The sequence below is a fragment of the Mustela nivalis genome, assembly GCF_964662115.1.
Source record: "Mustela nivalis genome assembly, chromosome: 19".
NCBI classification, from domain to species: Eukaryota; Metazoa; Chordata; class Mammalia; order Carnivora; family Mustelidae; genus Mustela; species Mustela nivalis.
The window spans coordinates 7,508,705-7,528,904 of record NC_139038.1 but is presented as its reverse complement, the minus strand read 5'-3'; the positions used below and the strand labels follow the sequence as shown (position 1 = coordinate 7,528,904).

Below are 20,200 nucleotides of genomic sequence, written 5' to 3'. Positions count from 1 at the left end.
TTCTCCGACCTCTACAAACGCGCTGTTTCAGGCAACCCGATCCATACATCTGTGTGCTCGGCCGGCGCAGGCCTTCCCGTGTCCTGCTCGGGCTGTCCACGAGCTGCTCGGCTGCTCCTTCCTCCGTGCAGCTCACGTAAGTCTCACCCGTTTCTCAAGCTCCAGCTTCAATTTCATCTTCTTGGTGAAGCCTTCATCAGCTTCAGATCAACTAAACTCAACGGGAATCCTTCCTTCCCTGAATTCTATAATGCGCATCGGTCGATTCTCAAAACCCTCCGGATGTTATCGTTCACAATTTATATTTTCTATAAATGTATTTTCTCTATTAAACGGCTGCTTGAGGATCCTTCCCAGCGTGTGAAACACCTAACACAGTATCATGCACAGACTAGGTCCTTAACAATTATTAGTTCACCGATCAAAGGAGTTTCCAGGTGATATAAAAATACTTTCATGGAGCCTGGGTGGTTCAGTGGGTTAAGCCTCTGCCTTTAGCTTGGGTCATGATCTCAGGGTCCTGGGATTGAGCCCTGCATCGGGGCTCTCTGCTCGGCAGGGAGCCTGCTTTCCCCCCCCCCCCGCCTGCCTCTCTGCCTACTTGTGATTTCTGTCAAATAAATAAATAAAATCTTAAAAAAAATACTCTCAAGTGGTACACAAAAGACATAAAAATATTAACGCTCTACCTCACTCTAGTTCACATCATATACAAAGATTTACTCAGAATGGATGACAGACCAAAGTCTAAGAGCTAAGACTAGAAAACTTTTAGAAGAAAACACAGGTGTAAAATCTTCAGGATCTTAGATTAGGCAATGACCATTCAAACTATAACACCAAAGAACAAACAACAAGAGAGAAACGAAATAATTGGGATTGCTTCAAAATTAGGAAACTTTTCTTTTTCTTTCAAGGAAATGAAAAAACACCACACAAAGTGGGAGAAAATTTTTGCCTCTCATATATCTGATATGGGACTTGTATCTGGAGTATATAAAGAACTCTGACAACTCAACAAAAAGACAACCCAATTTAAAAATGAGCAAAAGAAAAACCCATAGCGAGTATCATTCTCAGTGGGGAAAAGCTGACCGCCTTCCCACTGAGATCAGGAACACGACGAGGATGCCCACGCTCACCACTGTTGTTCAACGTAGTACTATAAGCCCTGGTAATAGCAATCAGAAAGCAAAAAGGAATAAAAGGTATTCGGATTGGCAAAGTCATCGTCAAACTGTCTCTTCACAGATAACATGATACTCTATGTGGAAAACCCCAAAGTCTCCACCCCTAAATGATCAGAACTCATACAGCAATATGACAGGTTACAAAATCCATGCACAGAAATCAGCTGCTTTCTTATATGCTAACAATGAAACTGCAGTAAGAGAAATTAGTCAATTCCATTTACAATAGCACCAAACCCCGTAAGATGCCTTGGAATTAACCTAACCAAAGAGGTAAAGGACCTGTACTCTAGGCCATAAGGGGAAATCTGTGTTCTAAGGTGGCTGACCAATCCAGTCGGGGAGTCCCAGTCCTGGTCCCAGTCCCATTCCGGGTTTTCCCTCCTGCAGAGCGGGCAGCAGGCACAAAAAAGTGCCACATATACAAAAATAAAAGTGTATAAACTACTCGCTTTGTGCTCAAGACCTTTGTTTGAGCTCAGATCTTTGGAGATCACTGAGCCCGTGGCGTTAAATAAACCTCCTGTCCTCCAAGATCTCCGAGTGCCGCTTGGTTCTTCCGTCAGGCGACCCAGCCCAGGTTCCCCGACCAGGAAACCCAAACATGCTGGCCCATCGTGGCCACTGGTTTGGGGACAACGGCGGGGCGGTTACAGAACAGGGTTTGTAACAGAGAAGGCGCACCCTGCCTACTTTTCGGCAGTGTCCCACCCGGTTGCCTCGGACCAGGCCTGCCACACTCACCGGTCACACTCAGGGAGACTTGGCAGGTGAGGACTGGGTCCCAGTGTCGGATGACGGTAAGGCCTGGGGCCCCAGGACCAGACAGGCCCTCCCGTAGGGTGGAAGGGGAGGCTGATCACCGCCCAGAGACCTCTGAGAGGTCTCACAGGTAGGGACTCCTGGCCGGGGGGGGGGGGGGAGGTGGGTCCCTCGGGTCAGGAACCTCCTGAAAGGGGGGACAGAAAGGGATTTCTGAAAGGAATTCCCCAGGTCAGGGCCTCCCAGCAGGGAGACCCACAGGACACGAACCTCCACCGGGGAGGAACTGTAGTAACTTCGGTGTGAGTGCAGGAATGAACGAACAGCCTGTTTGTGTATGTGGCTCCACGGTCTTGGGGTTACGGAGTCTGAGTGGGTCCCAACCGGTTTCTGTGGTGACCTCATAGAGTCTAGGGCGGGCCCTTCGGGGCGCCAGTCCGGGGTTCATATGGACTCGGTATGGCTAAGAGGCCCCCGACTCTCCTCCAGGAGAGCGGACAGGTGGGCGTCCGGTTGGTCTCTCCTCTGGAAGGGCACCCAGCCTTTGTCTCTGCGCCGCCCACACGGGAACATCACTACAGGATCGGGGCAGAGTAAACCTATGGTCCTCGAGACCATGATCAAAAATTTCAAGAAGGGGTATTCAGGAGACTGTGGAGTTAAGACACTCCTGTCCAGTTAAGAACACGATGTGAGTGAGAAAGGCCCACGTTTGATGTCGGATGGCCTTTGGAAGGGACACTGGATGTCCCAGCAGTTTGGTAGGTGTGGCGAATTGTTACCAGGAGAACCAGGACACCGTGGCCAGTTTCTGTACCCTGACTCCTGCCTAGGGATTGCCCAGACCCTCCCCCACTTGGGTGCAGTTCACCTACAATAGGCAGGGACAGGCCAGGGTCTTAACTGCCTCATCCAAGTGGCCCGACAGAAGGCCCGGCCTCCACAGATCCTAGCCGGAGATCCTGAGGATGACCCAATCCTGCTCCCCCAAGGCTGTCTACGCCTGGTCCCCCCATGGTTCCAGACACTCCACCACCACCAGTCTCCCCGGTGCCCCAGGCCCGAAGGATCCACTTTCTCCAGGATCAGCAGCCAGGCTGCGCCCCAGGCCGGGCACAGGCGCCCTCCAAATGCCAGTATGAGAGATTCGAGAACCTGAGAGGCACCATGAAGACGGGTCAGTACTTCCTGGAGGTCTTACGAGGCTTTCTCCACCGCCCACCTCCTTGGCTGCAAACATCACACCCCATCCCACTCTGAGAAACCTCATGGAATCCCTCTTCGTGACTCATCAGCCAACCCGGGAAGGCTGCCAACGGTGACTCCGCACCCTGTTCCACAAGAGGAGGACGACGACAACCAGAGGAGCACGCACCGGCGGGAGTCCCGGACCCTCCGGCTTGGGCTAACACAGCTGCACCCAAGAAGCGCCCCCCACGGGACTTCACCACAGACGAGGGACAGGGACAGGTCCGCATCCACCGATGCCAGGAAGCCTTCCTCCGGGGAATCCGAGCAGGAGCCAAGAAACAGACCCTCTGTTTGACCCCGAAGCACAGGAAAGCCAACAGATACTAAACACCTCCTTCGTGGCTCAGGCCACCCCAGACCAAAACAAAAACTTCAAAAACTAGAGGGTTGCACCGGTTTGAACATCACCCTGCTGATAGAGGTTGCCAGTAACGTCTACGTGAACAGGGACGTCACGGCCAAAAGGGAAGCCAAAAATAAGTCAGTGGGGCGCCTTGGGTGGCTCAGTGGTTAAGCGTTAAGCCTCTGTCTTCGGCTCAGGTCATGATCCCAGGTCCTGGAGCCCCGCATCGGGCTCCCTGCTCTGTGGGAAGCCTGCTTCTCCCTCTCCCACTCCCCGTGCTTGTGTTCCCTCTCTCGCCGTGTCTCTGTCAAATAAATAAATAAAATCTTAAAAAAAAAAAAAGAGTCGGTCTCACCACTGCCCTGAGGAAAAAGGACACAAAAATGGGGAGACCCTGACCACCAACAGGGAGGGAACCCAGAGCCCCCTTAGCAAAGGATCAATGTACCTACTGCAGGGAAAAGGGACATTGAAAAAATGAATGTCCCAGCCGGGGGAAGGCTCAAAAGCCCAGCGGCTACCAAAAAACCCCAAGAGGACGTCCTCATAGACCCGGCAGAAACACTCAGACTGAGGAGGACCGAGCTCTCTCCTCCTTGGCCCCCATGAGCCCATGGTCAGAATAGAAGTAGGGGGTCAACCAGTGACTTTTAGGGTTGATACTGGGGCCGAGCCCTCTGCTGTCACCTCGCCAGTGGCCCCTTTCAACAAAAGAACCGCCGACCATCCTTGGGGCCACTGGGGCGTGGGCAATACAACAGCCCTTTGGCCAGGCTCGTCAGTGTAAACTCGGAGGCCACCCTGACTAAAAAGGGATGATGGGTGATGGCAGATGGGCGCGTCTTCATTCCAACACAACACGAGGGCATCTGGTCAAGGAGTACCACCAACTCACCCATCTAACCAACAACCTGCATTAGAGGCCGTCCTCCAGCAGCATGACGGCCTCAGCCAGCCGCCAGCAAGCAACGCACGGCATGAGCTAAAAATAATGCTCGGCCTGCACCGCGGCGCCCGCCAGGCGTCCAGAGGACGGGAGTAGCCCCTTTGGAAGACCCAGAAATAGACCTCACAGCCGTGCAGCTGAGCAGGGGGTTCAAATATCAACTAGTGATCGTGTGCGTATACTCCTGGGTGGGCCGAAGCCGTCCCAAGCAGGACGGAAGGAAGCCGAGAAACAGCCAGAGTCCGGTGGCGGGAGATCGTGCCCCAGTTCGGCCCGCACCATCCACAGTGACGACGAACCCGCGTTTGCAGCAGACACCGTACAGGTCTTAACCAAGTCTCTCAGCGTCACCTGGAGACTCTGCTCTTCTTACTGGCCCCAAAGTTCAGGGAAAGTAAAAGAATCGCAACCTCAAGGGAACCGCAGCGAAGTTCTCTGTCAGGAGATTAACCTCCCACAGCCAGATCTGCTGCCCCTGGCCCTCCTGTGTGCCCGCTGCACACCCGGGATGCTAGGTTTCTCCCCTTTCAGGTTAGTGTACGGACTGCTTCCCCCAGGAAACTTATATCAGGTTGGGGATAAAAAACAGACAACTTCAGGCCCTGGGGGCCACCCTAAATAAATTACAAAGATACACCATTGAAAGGGCCCAATCTCTTTAGGGTCCTGGGTACACTCCTTCCAGGCAGGAGACTCAGTCTGGGTCAAAGACTGGAAAAGGGACCCCCTCAAACCACAGTGGATAGGGCCTCACTCTGTTGTTCTAACCACCCCTCCTGCCCTTACGGTCTCAGATGTCACTCACGGGTCCACCACTCCAGAGTAAAAAGGGCCCATGGCCTGGACGAGGAGCCACGCCAGCGGCAAGTCCTGCCAGCCCCCACAGACTTGCCCCAGCTTCGTCTTCGGCAAGACCCCACGAGCTGATGGACACCTTGTCGCCGTGCTCCCTCGCTCTCGTCGGCGTGACACCCCTCATCCTCGGAGTCGGACTCTGCAATGTTTCCCGTTCTGACTGGACTTCTTCCCAGAGACCTGCTACTGTTGTTTACTGGGTGATCCTAGGGTTCATTACTGCACTTATTTGCCCACAGGCCTTATCTGCTGTCGGGCTAGCCACAGTGGCTCCCTCTAAGGTCATGGACCCCACTTTTATCAACCCTCTGCTGTCTCCTCCTAACCGCACGTCACTACGGTTTTCCTGACCCCAGTCAGCCCTGCTCTTCTGCTGCCTGCGGTGCTGTCCCTCCTCCCTGCCCTTAGCTTGCCCAGCCTGGCGGGAGGAGGGGGGCAGACGCTCGTATCACTGTTCCCGGCGAACGGACTTTCCGGCTTATCCCCCTCAATCCTGCGCCAGTGCCCCACTGACTTCTTCCACCCGGGATGGACACACACCAAAGGCCACCATCTTCTTGATAACTAAGTCCACGTTTACCCCGAGCCTTGAAGTCAAACCCCAGAGGGAGACAAAAAAGAACTCGCCCTGGCACATCCCCGGGTCCCCCATCCACACACAGCAAACATCGGCAGCACCACTGGTAGGTACGATTAACGCCTCCTACCAAGCCGTTAACCACTCAGATCCACCCCAGCGTCTGACCGCCGGATCTGTACGAAGCCCAGTCCCATCCAGTACCTGCTGTCCTCTTCAACCAATTCACTGTGTCACCTCCCACCTCGGCACCAGGAACCTCATACTATCCCTTTCTGGCCCTGGTACCGCTGTGTGGAAACTCTTCCTCTCCTGTCACAGGCCCTAGTTGGGTCTGTGCGCCTAATAACACAATTCCTGGCTTGTGATCAAGGTGTATACACCCGCGTCCCCCCGCACAGTCAGACACACGCCCGTCTCTTACCTAATCTTTCAGTCCTTCTGGGGAGCGACGCTCCGCTATCTGGAGACCTCCTAGGGGCCCCTGATGCTCCCTGGCCACCATTCCCCTGCTCGTGAGCCTGCTGGCCGCGTCAGGAGCTGTCCAAGGTGCCACCGGTGTCGGGATGTCACAGGTTCGGTGTTCGGTACCTAGGCCTAGCTCAACAACTCACAGCGGGTTTTTTCCGCCCTTACTCAGTCAGCCCTGGCCCTGTAGCGCCAACTCGATTCGCTGGCCTCAGTGGTCCTCCAAAACAGGCGTGGGCTCAGCTTGCTCACGGCTGTGCAAGGGGGACTCTGCCTCTCCTTACAGGAAGAGTGTTGTTCCTATGCTAGATTGGGGGTGGCCCAAGAAACCCTGACCCAGTCCCAGGATGGAGTAACTCACCGGGGGGAAGCACTCCAGCGGACTTGGTGGGATTCCCTCACAGTGGGTCCCTTGGTTCGCCCCCCTCTTGTGTTCCCCCTCACAGGACCCTTCTGTCCTTGCATATTTAATGCCTTTATTAGGCTTATCACTGCCAAGATCAGACTCCACTTACCCCTTACTCACCACCACCCCTTGGAAAACAAAGATGATTCCCTCTAATCTAGGGGTTTAAAGGGGCATCAAAGCAGGGAATGATAAGGGAAGTCTGCGATCTAACCCTAACGTGCTTGACCAATCCCGCAGGGGAATCTCGGTCCCGGCCCCAGGGCCATTCTGGGTTTTCTCTCCTGCCTCACCTGCTGCGGGCGCAAAAGTGCCACAGATACAGAAGTACAAGTTTATAAACTACCCCCTTTGTGCTCAGGGCTCAGACCTCTGGAAGATCATTGTCCTCTGAGCCTGCCAGCGTTAAATAAACCTATCCTCCAAGATCTCCGAGTGCCGCTTGGGGCGATCCCGCCCAGGTTCTGTCACATAGGAACTACAAAACACTCATGAAAGAAACTGAAGACACAAAAAGATGGGAAAATACTCCATGCTCATGGATTGGAAGAATAAACATTGTTAAAACAACTATGCTACCCAGAGCAATGTATACTTTCAACACCATCCCAGTCAAAATACCAATGGCATTTTTCAAAATGCTGGAACAATCAATCCTCAAATTTGTATGGAACCAGAAAAGACCCTGAATTGCCAAGAAAATGTTGAAAAGAAAAAAAAAAAAAGGCAAAGCTGGGGACAAGACGTTGCCTGACTTCATGCTTTACTACAAAGCTGTGATCACCGAGACAGCATGGTACTGGCACAAAAACAAACATATAGACCAGTGGAACAGAGTCTTTGACAGAACAGAAACCTTTGACAAAGCAGGGAAAAAATATTGAATGGAAAAAAGATAGTCTGTTCAATACACGGTGCTGGGAAAATTGAACAGCTCAATACAGAAGAATGAAACTAAACCATTCTTTTATACCATACACAAAGATAAACTCGAAATGTATGAAAGACCTCAGTGTGAGACAGGAATCCATCAGAATCCTAGAGGAGAACATGGGCAGTAATCTCCTCAACATTAGCCACAGCAACTTCTTTCAAGACAGGTCTCCAGAGACAAAGGAAACAAAAGCGAAAATGAACTTTTGGGACTTCTGCACAGCAAAGGAAACAGTCAACAAAACAAAAAAAGCAACCCACAGAATGGGAGAAGATATTCGCAAGTGACGCTACTAAGGGCTGATAACCAAGATCTATAAAGAACTCAAACTCAACACCCAAAAAAGAGTCAAGAAATGGGCAGAAGACATGAGCAGACACTCTTCCGAAGAAGACATACAAATGGCTAACAGACACATGAAAAAGTGAACATCATCATTGGCCATTAGGGAAATTCAAACCAAAACCACATTGAGATACCACCTTACGCCAGTTAGAATGGCAAAAATCGACAAGGCAACAAATATTGGAGAAGCTGTGGAGAAAGGGCAACCCTCTTACACTGTTGGTGGAAATGCAAGTTGGAGCAGTCACTTTGGAAAACCGTATCGAGGTTCCTCAAAAAATTAAAAATAGAGCTACCCTATGACCCAACAATTGCACCACAAGGTATTTACCCCAGATACAGATGTTGTGAAAATAAGGGCCATCTGTACCCCAATGTTCACAGCAGCAATGAACACAATAGCCAAACTGTGGAAAGAGCGGAGTTGCCCTTCAGCAGACGACTGGATAAAGAAAACGTGGTCCATAAACACAACAGAGCGTCACTCAGCCATCACAAAAGATGAATCCCCAGCTTTTGCATCAACTTGGATGGGACTGGAGGAGATTATGCTGAGCGAAATAAGTCAAACAGAGGAAGTCAATTATATGGTTTCACTTATTCGTGGCACATAAGGAATAACATGGAGAACGTTAGGAAAAGGGAAAAATGAAGTGGGAGAAACTGGAGGGGGAGACAAACCATGAGAGACTGCGGACCCTGGGAAACAAATGGAGAGTTTTAGAAGGGAGGGGGCTGGGGAGATGGGTGAGCCTGGTGACGGGTATTAAGGAGGGCACGGACTGCATGGAGCACTGGGTGTTATACGCAAACAATGAATCATGGAACACTACATCAAAAACTAATGATGGGGCGCCTGGGTGGCTCAGTGGGTTAAAGCTTCTGCCTTCGGCTCAGGTCATGATCCCAGGGTCCTGGGATTGAGCCCTGCGTCAGACTTTCTGCTCTGCAGGGAACCTGCTTCCCTTCCTCTCTCTCTGCCTGCCTCTCTGTCTGCTTGTGATCTCTGTCAAATAAAACCTTAAAAAAAAAAAAAAAACAACTAATGCTATGTGGTACAGTGACTAACGTAACACAATAAAAAAATAAGTAAAAATGAGCAAAAAGATTTCAATAGACATTTCTTAAAAGAAGATACAGATGGCCAACAAGCACATGAAAAGATGCTCAACATTACTTATGAGGGAAATGCAAATTCAGGCAATGAGATACCACATCATAACCACTAGGAGATGGGAAAAAGGAGAAAGACAATAGCCAGTGTTGTCAAGAATGTGGAGAAACCAGGGCCCTCATACATTGCTGCAGGAGCTTCAAATGAGGCAAGTACTTTGGAAAACAGTTTAGTAGTTTCTCAAAACACTAAACATAGAAGGACCATATGACCCAAATACTTCATTCTTGGGTACATCTCAAAAGAATTAGAAACATGTACACAGAAAAATTTGTACATGAATGTCCAGAGCAGCATTACATACAGCAGCCAAAAAGTAGAAACAACCTTACGGCAGCAACCTCAGTGCCCACTGGTAGGTGAATGGGTAAAACTATACAGTACACACGTACGGTACACGGTACACACACACGACAGAACCTTACTCCACTTTTTTAAAAGAGATCTGTGACAACATGGATGACCTAGAGAGTATCATGCTAAGTGAAATATTGGACAAATACAAACAATGATAGAATTTTACTTATATGGGGAATTTAAAAAACAAAACAAACGAACAAAAGAAGCAGAAACAAAGCCATAAATACAGAGAACTGGGAGCTGGCAGAGGGGTGGTGGGACATGCGACATGGATGCAAGGGAGAGAGGTACAGGCTTTCCAGCTGGGAAGTGAGGAAGTCACAGCGTGAAAGGTACAGCACAGGGAACACAGGCAGTGGGACTGTGACAGCATTATGTGGTGAGTGACGATCACTACGCTTACGGTGAGCATGGCGTGATGTATAAAGTTACCACACAGACTTACAGAATCACTGTGTGGTACACCTGACACTAAAGGGACTTTGTATGTCAACTATACTCCAATCAAAAGAAAAAAAAAACCCCACCCAAATATCCATCAGCTGGCAAATAGATAAATAAAATGTGACATAGCCATACAACAGAATATTATTTGGTCGTGGGAATGTATGAGGTACTGGGGTGCCCGAGTGGCTCAGTCAATTAAGTGTCTGCCTTTGACTCGGGTCATGATCTCAGGGTCCTGGGATGGAGCCCGTGTCGGGCTCTCTGCTCAGTGGGGAGTCTGCTTTCCCCTTCCTCTGCCCCCGCACCCGTCGCCCAGCTCATGTTCTCTTCCTAATTTTAGAGAAAATGAAAAAGGTACGAGATACTGATATATGCTAAAACATGGATGAACCTTGAAAACGTTGTGCTGAGTGAATGAAAGCAGCCACACGAGGTCACACAGTGTACGATTTCACTACATGAACGTCTGGAATAGGCAAATCCAGAGACAGGAAGTAGATGAGTGATTCTGCCTATGGCTGAGCGATAGAGAAGGTGAGTATTTTAAAGTGTTCACTTGAAAACACGTAACAACACATCAAACTTGTGATTTCTAGGATGTTATCACTTAAAATGAGACTCTATTTAAAAAGAAAATTAGGGCACCTGGGTGGCTCAGTTGGTTAAATGACTGCCTTTGGCTCAGGGCATGATCCTGGAGTCCTGGGATCGAGTCCCGTATTGGGCTCCCTGCTCAGCAGGGAGTCTGCTTCTCCCTCTGACCCTCTCCCTTCTCATGCTCTCTCTCAAGTAAATAAAATCTTAAGAAAAAAAAAACAGAAAATTAACAAAAAAAAAAAAACCCTACCCCTTAGATTATAAGACAGGTAGTGATCTGAAAGTTAAAAAGAAAAAAAATCCAAGAAGGTCGTATAAAAATCTTTAAATCTGGTAAATAACAGAATACCAGATGCAAGTAAGGGCCCCCAAATGTATAGATTTCTTCATTCAATCTCTGGTTTTATCATCAGCTTCAATCTGATTTTTCACAAACTTTTTCTATTTTTAGTTGGCAGATAAACCGTGAAGAAAATGAGTTCCCCTTAACGACAGCAGATGCTCAGTGAAAGACTTGTTTGACCCGAGACAGAAGTCTGAAGGAGGCAGGAGGCCACAGGCTGCTTATCTAGGAACCGGTGGTGGAGGAGGGACGCGCAGGACACCGACACCCACGCTCGCGGCACTTTACCTTCCGTGCGCCTCTTCTTGGAGCGGGGGTAGCCCTGAGGGCTGGCCTCTGCTGTGCTCTCCACAGGGCTGAGGGAGTGGCAGTAGGTGGTGACGGGCCCCCATGGACAGTCAAGGGACTGGGACACACGCTGCAGACCCTTTCCCAGGTAGGACAGTCTAAGGAAGGGGTGGGGTGAACAGGCTGAGTAGCTCGCGGGCCCTCAACGGTCCCTACTTCCCTGATCCGCATCACCGCCCACCCACCCGCCAACTTACAGCAGCTGCTTGTCCTGATGGAAGAGTCGGGGGGAAAACTCGGAGAGGAGCTCCAGGAATGCCAGGTTTGGGGGCTGACCAGAGGAGCCAGCCGGAGGAGGCTCAGACAAGGAGAATCTGATGCCTTCCCTTGGTTGAGCAGAACGAGTTTAGGAAGATGGTCCCTCTTCCCTTCCCTCCCAGGGCTGAACCATCCTGTCCGAGGGCCCCTTCCCCAACCCCGGTTTGTTTCCCAGAGGACCCCCACTGGTCAGACGGCTCCCCTTCGACACCCTTATTCCTCCCTCCCAGACCGGGCTTGTAGCTCTCCCTGCACACAGCCGCTGGCTCAGCCCTCCTAGAAAGATCCAAGGACCCTGACCTCCAACCTTCCTTACTTGTGTAGCGCGACCACCAGGTCACGGTTCTGTAGCTGCTGGGGTCCAAAGCTCAAGGCAAACCTTCGGGCGAGGTCACGCATCTCACCGAAGGCCGGAAGCTCATTCAGGCCCTGGGGCCCCTGCTCCTGCAGCAGTTCCGTGTACAACTGTGTGCAGGAAAACACGGGACATTTGGGAAAAGCAGCAACAAAGTGGAAATAGAAAAGTACAGCATTCCCTTCTCGGCCCAGAAGTCCTTTAGGGTTTGGGATGTCATTGCTACTTTTACTCTTTGCTCCCACAACCCTCTGCGGTAGAGAGCGCCTTCACCCTTGCTCTATAGCAATACAAACGTCTGGAGTAACTGAAGGGACTGAGACCACAGACTAAAAGAAAATTAGGAATTTCTCTCATTTTACTGTTGGTGCTCCTATGTCCCAATAGCTGAATTTCTGTGGAATTAGGGTGGAAACTGCCCATCAGCGAGAACTTTCCACAGACCTTCTAGTTAGGAAGGAGACTATCAAGTAGAGTCAAAGTAAATCAGAAGTTCCTGTTCGTAAGGATCTGACATCCTACATGGCTGAGGGCGAGCGGACAGTTGGCGGGCCACGGGGAGGGCAAGTATCATCTGTCTGAGGCGCTCCAAGCACCAAGCAGAAGGGCGTACCTGCTTGAGGCTTAGCAGCAGGATTCGGGAACAATGACTGCGGTCAATCTGCCTTGCTCTGGTTAATGTTTCCTTGATAATGTCACCATAGTCATTGTAGAACTGAGGGACAGGAAATGGAGAAGATCATGTTTGACCATAAGACAAGACTTCCCGTTCTATTTCTTCTCATCATGTGTCCTTCCTGAAGCACTTTACGTCAGGAAACATGAGTTTGAAGTATAAGACAACTTGGACTGGACCTGCTCTCCAGCCAGCAGGCCCAGGCCTAAAGATATCAGAGTATAGACAAACAATAAAGGAAGAAACTCTGCCCTGAGACTGTATCTTGGGGAAGAAGCGTAATAAGCTTGCCAGTGTCTGCTCCCTTTGCGGCACTGAAGCCTTCACTGTCTGCCTTTCCCCCACTAGAACAGAAGCTCCTCTACTCTGCGTTGGCTCAGTGCTGTGTCCTTAGTGCCTGGAAGGGTATCTGGCCCAGCGTAGGTACTCAAAATATACATAAAAAATAAGCAGAAATCCTTACAATGGTGAGTCAAGGAAACTGAGGTACACAGCTAGATATCTTGTAAGGGCTGATCCCTCTTCCATTGTTTTTTTTTTTTTTTCAATTATTTTTTAAAGTTTTTTGTTTTGTTTTGTTTTGAAATTTATTTGACAGAAAGCACAAGTAGGCAGAAAGGCAGGCAGAGAGAGGGGGAAGCAGGCTCCCCGCCGAGCAGAGAGCCTGATGCAGGGCTCAATCCCAGGACCTTGGGATCGTGATCTGAGCTGAAGGCAGAGGCTTAGCCCACGGAGCCACCCAGGTGCTCCTGTTTTTTTTTTTTTTTTCCCTTCTTGTATTATACCCCAGTTTATGGAGACTGCATTCACAGGGGGAAAAAAGGTTCCGGATATGAAGAATAAGATTTTCTTCCAATAAATTTAATCCAAACAGCTTTCTTCCCACGCTCACTCACTACTGATTCTTCTACATCTCTTTATTCCAAGCTCTTGTGGCCTTCTTCCTCCTCCCACTCTCCTTCACGCCTGGCTTCGAGCCTGGCAGCATCACCTTCCCCATCCTCCTTCCCGGAGTGCTCCAGGGTCTGAAGTCCCCGTGCTCAGCCTGAAGCCGGTCCACCACACCTTGTTGTAGTGTTTGAAGACATCCGAGGCCGCATCCATCTCCAGGACCCCATAGAGCAAGAGCTTGCAGAACCCGGCCAGGAGGCGGCGCCGCTGGTGCAGCTGCTCTATGTGCACATGATCCTCCTGGGAATGGCCTGGCTCACAGCGAACGCAGAATGGAGATATCAGAACCACAGATTTAGGACTCTTGCCCTTAAATGCCTGAGCCAGGCCCAAGCCCCACACCCCTTCCTGAGCCCCAGGTCTAGAGTCCTTGTACCGCTGCCCAGTTCTCCGGGCTGGATGAAGACGTGGTCCATGAGAAAGCTGGCTAGCTCCGACTGGAGAGTGGCTTCAGGAAAAAAGACAAGGGGTCTAAGGAAATCGCGACCCCCTAAGATCATCTGAGGGCTAAAGACGAGAAGTAGATCACTTAGCAGGACAAAAGCCTGTTGGGGAAAAAAGAATGCTTAGAAAAGATAGGATATTAATCAAGACAGAACTTACACAGCTCATTTCCCCTTGGAACAAGGCTTCCTCAAACCACGGGGATAGTCATGCCTCCTTGGTCCCCCTCGAGTACCTGCTCCTGGATGTCAGAATCCACATCTGAGAGGCAGCTCTGGCAGAGTTCACAGAAGGCCACCACCCTCCCCTTCAAACTCAGCAGCTGCTTCTGTGGAGACAGTGCTTATGCAGGAGGAACAGAGACACAAACTGCTTGCTTCCCATCCCCCCTACTCAGACTCACACTTACCTGGGAGGCATCTGATTCAGAAAGGTGGGTTAGTGTCCAGAGAATGGAAAAATAGACAAGAGTCAAGGCTGGCAGGATCACCTGTAACCACCAAACATCACCAAGTGGACGATCAGGAGAGTGAGGAGCAGATAGGGAGGGAGGCGGGGACACACACCCGAAAAAGTGAAGAGAAACAAAAGCAGTGAAGAGAAACAAAAGCAGCGAAGAGAGAAAATGAGATTAGGGGACACTGGGTTCCTTCTCTGGGGAGTAAAGGCACGGATTCTGGACAATCGTCAGAGAATTCTATCTTGGACAAGCACGCCACTGCTCCCTTAGTTATCTGTCATCTCCTCGAATCCCTCAACTTTATCCTTTACTCCCAGAAAACCAGAGAGGCGGCTGCTTCCAGGCCCTGCACAGTACAGGTCCCCTCTAGGGCGGAACAGAAGGAACGACACGCGCCCGACTCCCCTCTCGCGTCTACTCCGCAGCCCCGGGACTGGAGCTGCCTGGGCCCGCCCGGAACACAGAGCCCTCAAGGACTCGCCCTGGGCTCATCTGGGACTCGTCTACTTGCCTGGTGAGGGACCTCTCCTGTGTCCACGGCCTTCCGGAGGAGCCGGTAGCACGGCTCATAGAGCTCCCAGCGACTCAGGTCATGGGCGCTTTGGGGAAGAGGGGGCAACGTTACACAGGAACAGCACTGCTGGCATCAGCGCCACGGCAGCAGCAGGGACAGGAGAAGGGACCGGCGAGCGGCTCACTTGTAGAAGGCGGAGAGGCGCTTCAGAGTGGCTGCCAGGCTGTACACCTCGTCCTCGTCTAGGAAGGGTGACTGAGGACGTAAGAAGGTCCACGGTGGGCTTTGGCCAAGCATTCACACGCCCACGTTCCCCATCTCGTGGCTTTCTCTGGCCCCGTCTCTCAGCCCTAGGCTCTACCTGCAGCAGCTCTTCAAGTTCCTGCTGGAAGCGGTCAGTCAGCAGGTCCACCAGCTGGCTGCGGGCAAAGTCCACCCGGCCGAAGAAGGTGAACTCGGGGTTACAGAGCAGATAGAGGGCATGAGCCCCCGCCTCGAGCACCGCAGGCTCCGCGTGCTTCACCACCACTTCCTGGAGTTGCTGTAAGAACAGCTCCAGGTGCTGACGGAGAGAGAGGTCAGAGAAGGTAGAGCGGTGGGGGAGCGGGGGGGGCAGTCTTCCAGGGTGGGGGAGCGCTGGGGGCGATTAAAAAACAAATCCGAATGAAAGCATTAAACTTCAAGGATGTCTGTGAAAGGGAAGGCTTATGGACTTTTCTGGAACCCAGGTTCTGGAGAAGAACCAGATCTTGGCGGTAGAACCTCTGGCCCTAGCAAGGAAGCAGCACGGTCTGTGAACGGCAGTTTCTTCTCTCCTCACCTTCTCCAAGCGCCTGGTACAGTAGATGTTGAGGTCAAAGTGGTTGAGAAGCTGGAGCAGGGGGGCAACCTTCTCCGCGTCAGCCGAGAACTGCAGGGATGGAGGGGAGCGCTGTCTCCGAGCTCCGGTGCGAGCCCCACTCCCAGGCCGTTCACCGCTCGTTCCCGGATACCGCCCGGTGGGGCGGCTCTACCTTGGCCAGGAGCTGCGGGAGCAGGGGGATGAGGTGCTCGGTGAGCTTCACCTTGTCGTCGGCTTGGGTCTTCCGTTCTTTGGGGGTTAAGCCCTGGAATTAGACATTTGAGGGGTGGAGGGAAAGATGTAGAAAAATAGCGAGTCCAGAGAGTGTGGAGGTGTACTCCTCTTCCTTATGATCTCATCTGCCCAGGAAGGGGGAATTCATTTGGCAGCTCCTTCAGATCTCTTTTTTTTCCCTAGAAATGGAAATCTCTGAGGGGCAGAGAAGGGGCACACAAACCCAGCACTGGAGGATAAAGATGGACAGCGCTTATCTGGTTTTAATCTTGCTCACCAACCCACCCACCCTTCCTGCCATACCTTCTTCCCAGTGAGCCGCCCCACGGGCGGGTGACCCTCGGAAGCTTGCCGAACGCTGGACACAAGGATTTCTATCAGCGTGCTCTCCTGCACGTCGCCTAAGTCTGGGTTGGCAGGAGGATGAAAGACAGAACCACAAATTAGCCGCCCGCCATCTCCAAGTCACTCCAACTCCCTCACTGCCCACGACGCCTCTGCCTTTAGAAGACTCCCGGTTTCCTACTAGGAGGTGACAGGCCCCCTCCTCCAGCGGTCCCACGGCACGCACTCTGGTCCTTCTCCAGCAGCAGGCTTGTCAGACTCTCCCAGTCCTTCAGCTGAGCCCCTGCACAGTCCCACAGGCTGTCTACCAAGTAGGCAGCGTGGTCATGGAGCTGTGGAAGAAAGTATATGGGTTTTTTTATTTTCGTTTTTAAAATTTTATTTAAATTCAGTTAACATATAGTGTATCATTAGTTTCAGAGATAGAGCTCAGTGGTTCGTCAGTTGGATAGACGCTCATGACCTCACGTGCCCTCCTCAAAGCCCATCACGCAGTGACCCCATGCCCCCAACCATCTCCCCTCCAGCAACCCTCAGTTTGTTTCCTCCAGTTAAGAGTCTCTCATGGTTTGCCTCCCTCTCTGATGTCGTCTTATTTTATTTTTCCTCCCTCCCCCTATGCGCCTGTTTCGTTTCTTAAATTCCACATATGAGTGAAATCATAGAATCCTCTTTCTCCGGCTGACTGACTTTGCTTAGTTAGCATAGTACCTTCTAGTTCCACACACATCATGGCAAGTAAGATTTCATTTGACAAAGGTACATGTTAAGTTACTGAAGCCACGTTAGAAAATTCCGGTAAATACTGATAAACCGCGTCTTTCCTCCCTGCAGCGCCAGCTCCCATTCTCTGCCACCAGCAGGTCTCCCGCACCACAGCCAAGTAACTCCTTCCCATACGTCACCTCGCTCTCCACAAAGAAGGACAGCAGAAGGTGGAAAAAAGTCCTCTGGGCGCGCGGACTTCGGCGTCGCTGTCTCCCACCCTCGGCTCTAGTCTCGCACTCAGGGTAGAAGAGCCTGGCAGAACGAGTGTGGGGAGAAGGCCCCGCATGGGAGCAAATGAGGAGGGGACTCATCACAACGGAGCACAGGAGAGTCTGGGGAGACGTGGGAGGGAAAGAGGGAAAGACCCAGGGAAAGCGTCGACGCGTTGAGGAGGGGACAGGCGACACCAGAAGAAACGTTAACGGGTATGGTGGGTGGTCCCCGGGAACAGCAGCAGCAGACGTAGGAGCGGAAGCAGGACCGCGTCACAGGAACAAACGAGAGGCCCCTACTCACTTCCAGTACAGAAACTCCCCCGCAGCAGACGCCAGGGCCCGGTGAGAGGCATACACCACAGGGTAGATGCCCTCGCAGTCCGCATCTGTGAGCGCGCCTTCCATGTTCCTGCCAAGACAAGAGTAAACTAACAGCTGAATAGGAACGTTGTCCTCCAGCACAACTAGGGCTAGAAATAAAGAGGCAAAGGAGGATTTGGGAACAATCCCAAAGAGAAGCCAAAAAGAAAAAAAAAAAAAAGCACCAAGGATGAGCTGACCAACAGCTTTTCAACGATGCGTGGAAGACAAAAGAGCATCGAGAGTAAGAGAGGACAGGAAATGTTCCTGGAGATCCCGCAACTCGGGAATGACCCCCGGCTTTCAACCGGTACATGAAGAAGTGTCAACTTATGAGACATGGAGGGACAGGACTTGGGGTCTGTTGTTGGGAAGGTCAGACTCTGAGACGCAGGGCTCGCCGTCCCCCAGGACTCACTTGAGGATAATTGTTAGTAACTTGACGGCCTCTACTGCCACATCATACTCTCGGTCCATGACCATGGAAACCATCCGGTCCTGCAGGGAGAGAACACAGCGCTCAGCACCGGATTGTACCCATCCCCCAAGCTCACGCTCTCACTTGAGATTCCTAAAGAGAAGGCGCGGAGGCAGGTAGCTACAGACAGCAAGAGCGACAGGAAGGGAAAGAGGAGGTGTGGAAACAGGAACCGCGAGAGTGAGCCAAGCACAAGAGCGCGGCCCAGTCGCACCTTGAAGCGGCTGGTGAAGAGCTCCAGGCGGGCCGTCAGGTCGCGGCTGCTGTACAGCGCTTTCAGAGCCTTCAGGCACTTCAGGCGGACTTCTCGATGCTGTCGAGGACAATGGAACCAGGACTGACTATTCTCTACTCAACCCCCACTGGGCCTTCTTCCCCCTCTGGCAGATGACTCCTTCTGGGCCTTGGTGTCCTGCGTGTCGAGGACTTTGGGATGAGTCAGAGCTAACAAACAGACGGATCACAGCAGAATCTGACAATCCTAACGAAGAGGACCTTGGGCTACCACCCTAGCACTCGTCTTACCAATCCATTTCTTGCTTTTCCTAGCTTTCTTGCTTTTTCCTAGGGAAAGTCTTTCTCTACTCCGGTCTGGAGGTGTTCAATCTCCTGGAGGCCGCCTTCTCTCTTCTGCCTTATCCCACCTTCCCCAATACTGGGCAGCTTTGAACTCCGCAGCCTTCCTTGATGGGCTGACCATTAGTGAAGCTTTCAAACGGCAAAACCAGGAAAAGCTGCAGCATCTTAGGGCAGGAATGAGGGGCAGGAGAGTGGGAGAAAAGAGACACGTACCTTATCATGCAGGGTCCAGCCAATATATTTCAAATAGCTGTCCGTGAGGAAAGATGTGCTGTAGCTTTGCATCCAAGACCCAATCTCCTCGATGCAGATCGCACGGATCTCAGGAAGGACATCCCTAGGCGCAGAAAGGGAAACTGACCCCTTAGCACCTTCTCTCCAAACTCACTTCCTGTCCTTCCACACATCTTCCTGCCGCAGAAGAATCTATTTTCTTCACTGAAATACCCTGCCCCATGCCTTTCATCCCCTCCTCCCAACAGAAGTACATTAAAATGAAACATTTTCTTTCTGTAGTACTGCATAAAATTATTGAGCATATCCTCCTCAGCGCTTTTAAAACTGATTTTGGGAGTTAATATAACTGTTGGCCAAACTTCCACTCGAAGAAAGCATTAAAATCCGCTGAAGGGTTCTGGAAAGGCAGAGGTTGAAATCTAGTTAAGAGGGAGGGAAAAAACATGGATGCTATTTTTAACTTGACTCCATCCGTTCTTTTAAACAGTGTAAAACTCCCCTGCCTTTAGCACAGCTACACAGCCGGCTGGGTAGGGAAAGATGTGCCAAGCTGCCCGCCCTCAGGTGAGCGCTGCCTTTTGGCTCTTTGCCCTTGTCCTCTCAGGTCTCCAGCCCCAGGAAGATGGGGATGGGAAGGTCTTCTGCAAAGTTGGAGCAGAGGAATATCAACAATACCTTACTCTTCTATCTTCGTTCCCAAAAGAGCTTTTAGGAGTCTTTGTAGTTGGGGATGAACTAAACCTTACTCATTTAAAACATCTGTTGTCAGTTTTTGCTCCTGTTGCATTAGCGCCAGGACTCCCCAAATAACCAGGGTCAGGATGGGGGTCTTGTTCCTTTTACAGATTCTATAACCAAGGACCAGCTGCTTCAAGGAGAGGAGCTGATTCACTCACCTGTACCGATGCACAAAGACACCCCTGAAGAGAGCATTCATCATCCCCTCAATCTCCTCTTGATGCTCTTGGAGCTGGAGGACAGGGAGGAACAGGTCAATCTTTCTTGTGCCCATTGGCATAAGGCCACAAGAGTAAACTATGACTTCCATCTATTTCCTATTTATTACAGGACACACTCTGAACCCCTGAAAGCCTTCTAATTCTAGAAGAAAGTATGTGGTCAACTAATGTCTCAGAGGT

The 20,200-nt window shown here is 51.2% G+C and overlaps 1 protein-coding gene across 3 annotated transcripts in view; it reads right to left on the bottom strand.

Moving 5' to 3' along the window:
• STAG3 (STAG3 cohesin complex component) overlaps positions 1 to 20,200 on the bottom strand; it is a 38,106-nt gene that overhangs the window by 4,491 nt on the left and 13,415 nt on the right. For 2 of the 3 annotated variants that reach the window (XM_082712811.1, XM_082712812.1), the window contains exons 9-29: positions 19,958 to 20,031; positions 19,038 to 19,161; positions 18,460 to 18,558; positions 18,186 to 18,265; positions 17,709 to 17,816; positions 17,330 to 17,444; positions 16,651 to 16,756; positions 16,383 to 16,486; positions 16,018 to 16,110; positions 15,825 to 15,914; positions 15,366 to 15,566; positions 15,189 to 15,259; positions 15,002 to 15,089; positions 14,440 to 14,520; positions 14,266 to 14,358; positions 13,963 to 14,131; positions 13,701 to 13,837; positions 12,573 to 12,674; positions 11,921 to 12,069; positions 11,544 to 11,672; positions 11,287 to 11,444 (exon numbers count right to left, since the gene is read on the bottom strand). In XM_082712811.1, coding sequence (XP_082568937.1) covers positions 11,287 to 11,444; positions 11,544 to 11,672; positions 11,921 to 12,069; positions 12,573 to 12,674; positions 13,701 to 13,837; positions 13,963 to 14,131; positions 14,266 to 14,358; positions 14,440 to 14,520; positions 15,002 to 15,089; positions 15,189 to 15,259; positions 15,366 to 15,566; positions 15,825 to 15,914; positions 16,018 to 16,110; positions 16,383 to 16,486; positions 16,651 to 16,756; positions 17,330 to 17,444; positions 17,709 to 17,816; positions 18,186 to 18,265; positions 18,460 to 18,558; positions 19,038 to 19,161; positions 19,958 to 20,031 — 2,371 coding nt within the window. Of the gene's footprint in view, positions 1 to 11,286; positions 11,445 to 11,543; positions 11,673 to 11,920; positions 12,070 to 12,572; positions 12,675 to 13,700; positions 13,838 to 13,962; positions 14,132 to 14,265; positions 14,359 to 14,439; positions 14,521 to 15,001; positions 15,090 to 15,188; positions 15,260 to 15,365; positions 15,567 to 15,824; positions 15,915 to 16,017; positions 16,111 to 16,382; positions 16,487 to 16,605; positions 16,757 to 17,329; positions 17,445 to 17,708; positions 17,817 to 18,185; positions 18,266 to 18,459; positions 18,559 to 19,037; positions 19,162 to 19,957; positions 20,032 to 20,200 lie in introns of all 3 variants that reach the window. The other variant, XM_082712810.1, reaches the window with a different exon arrangement.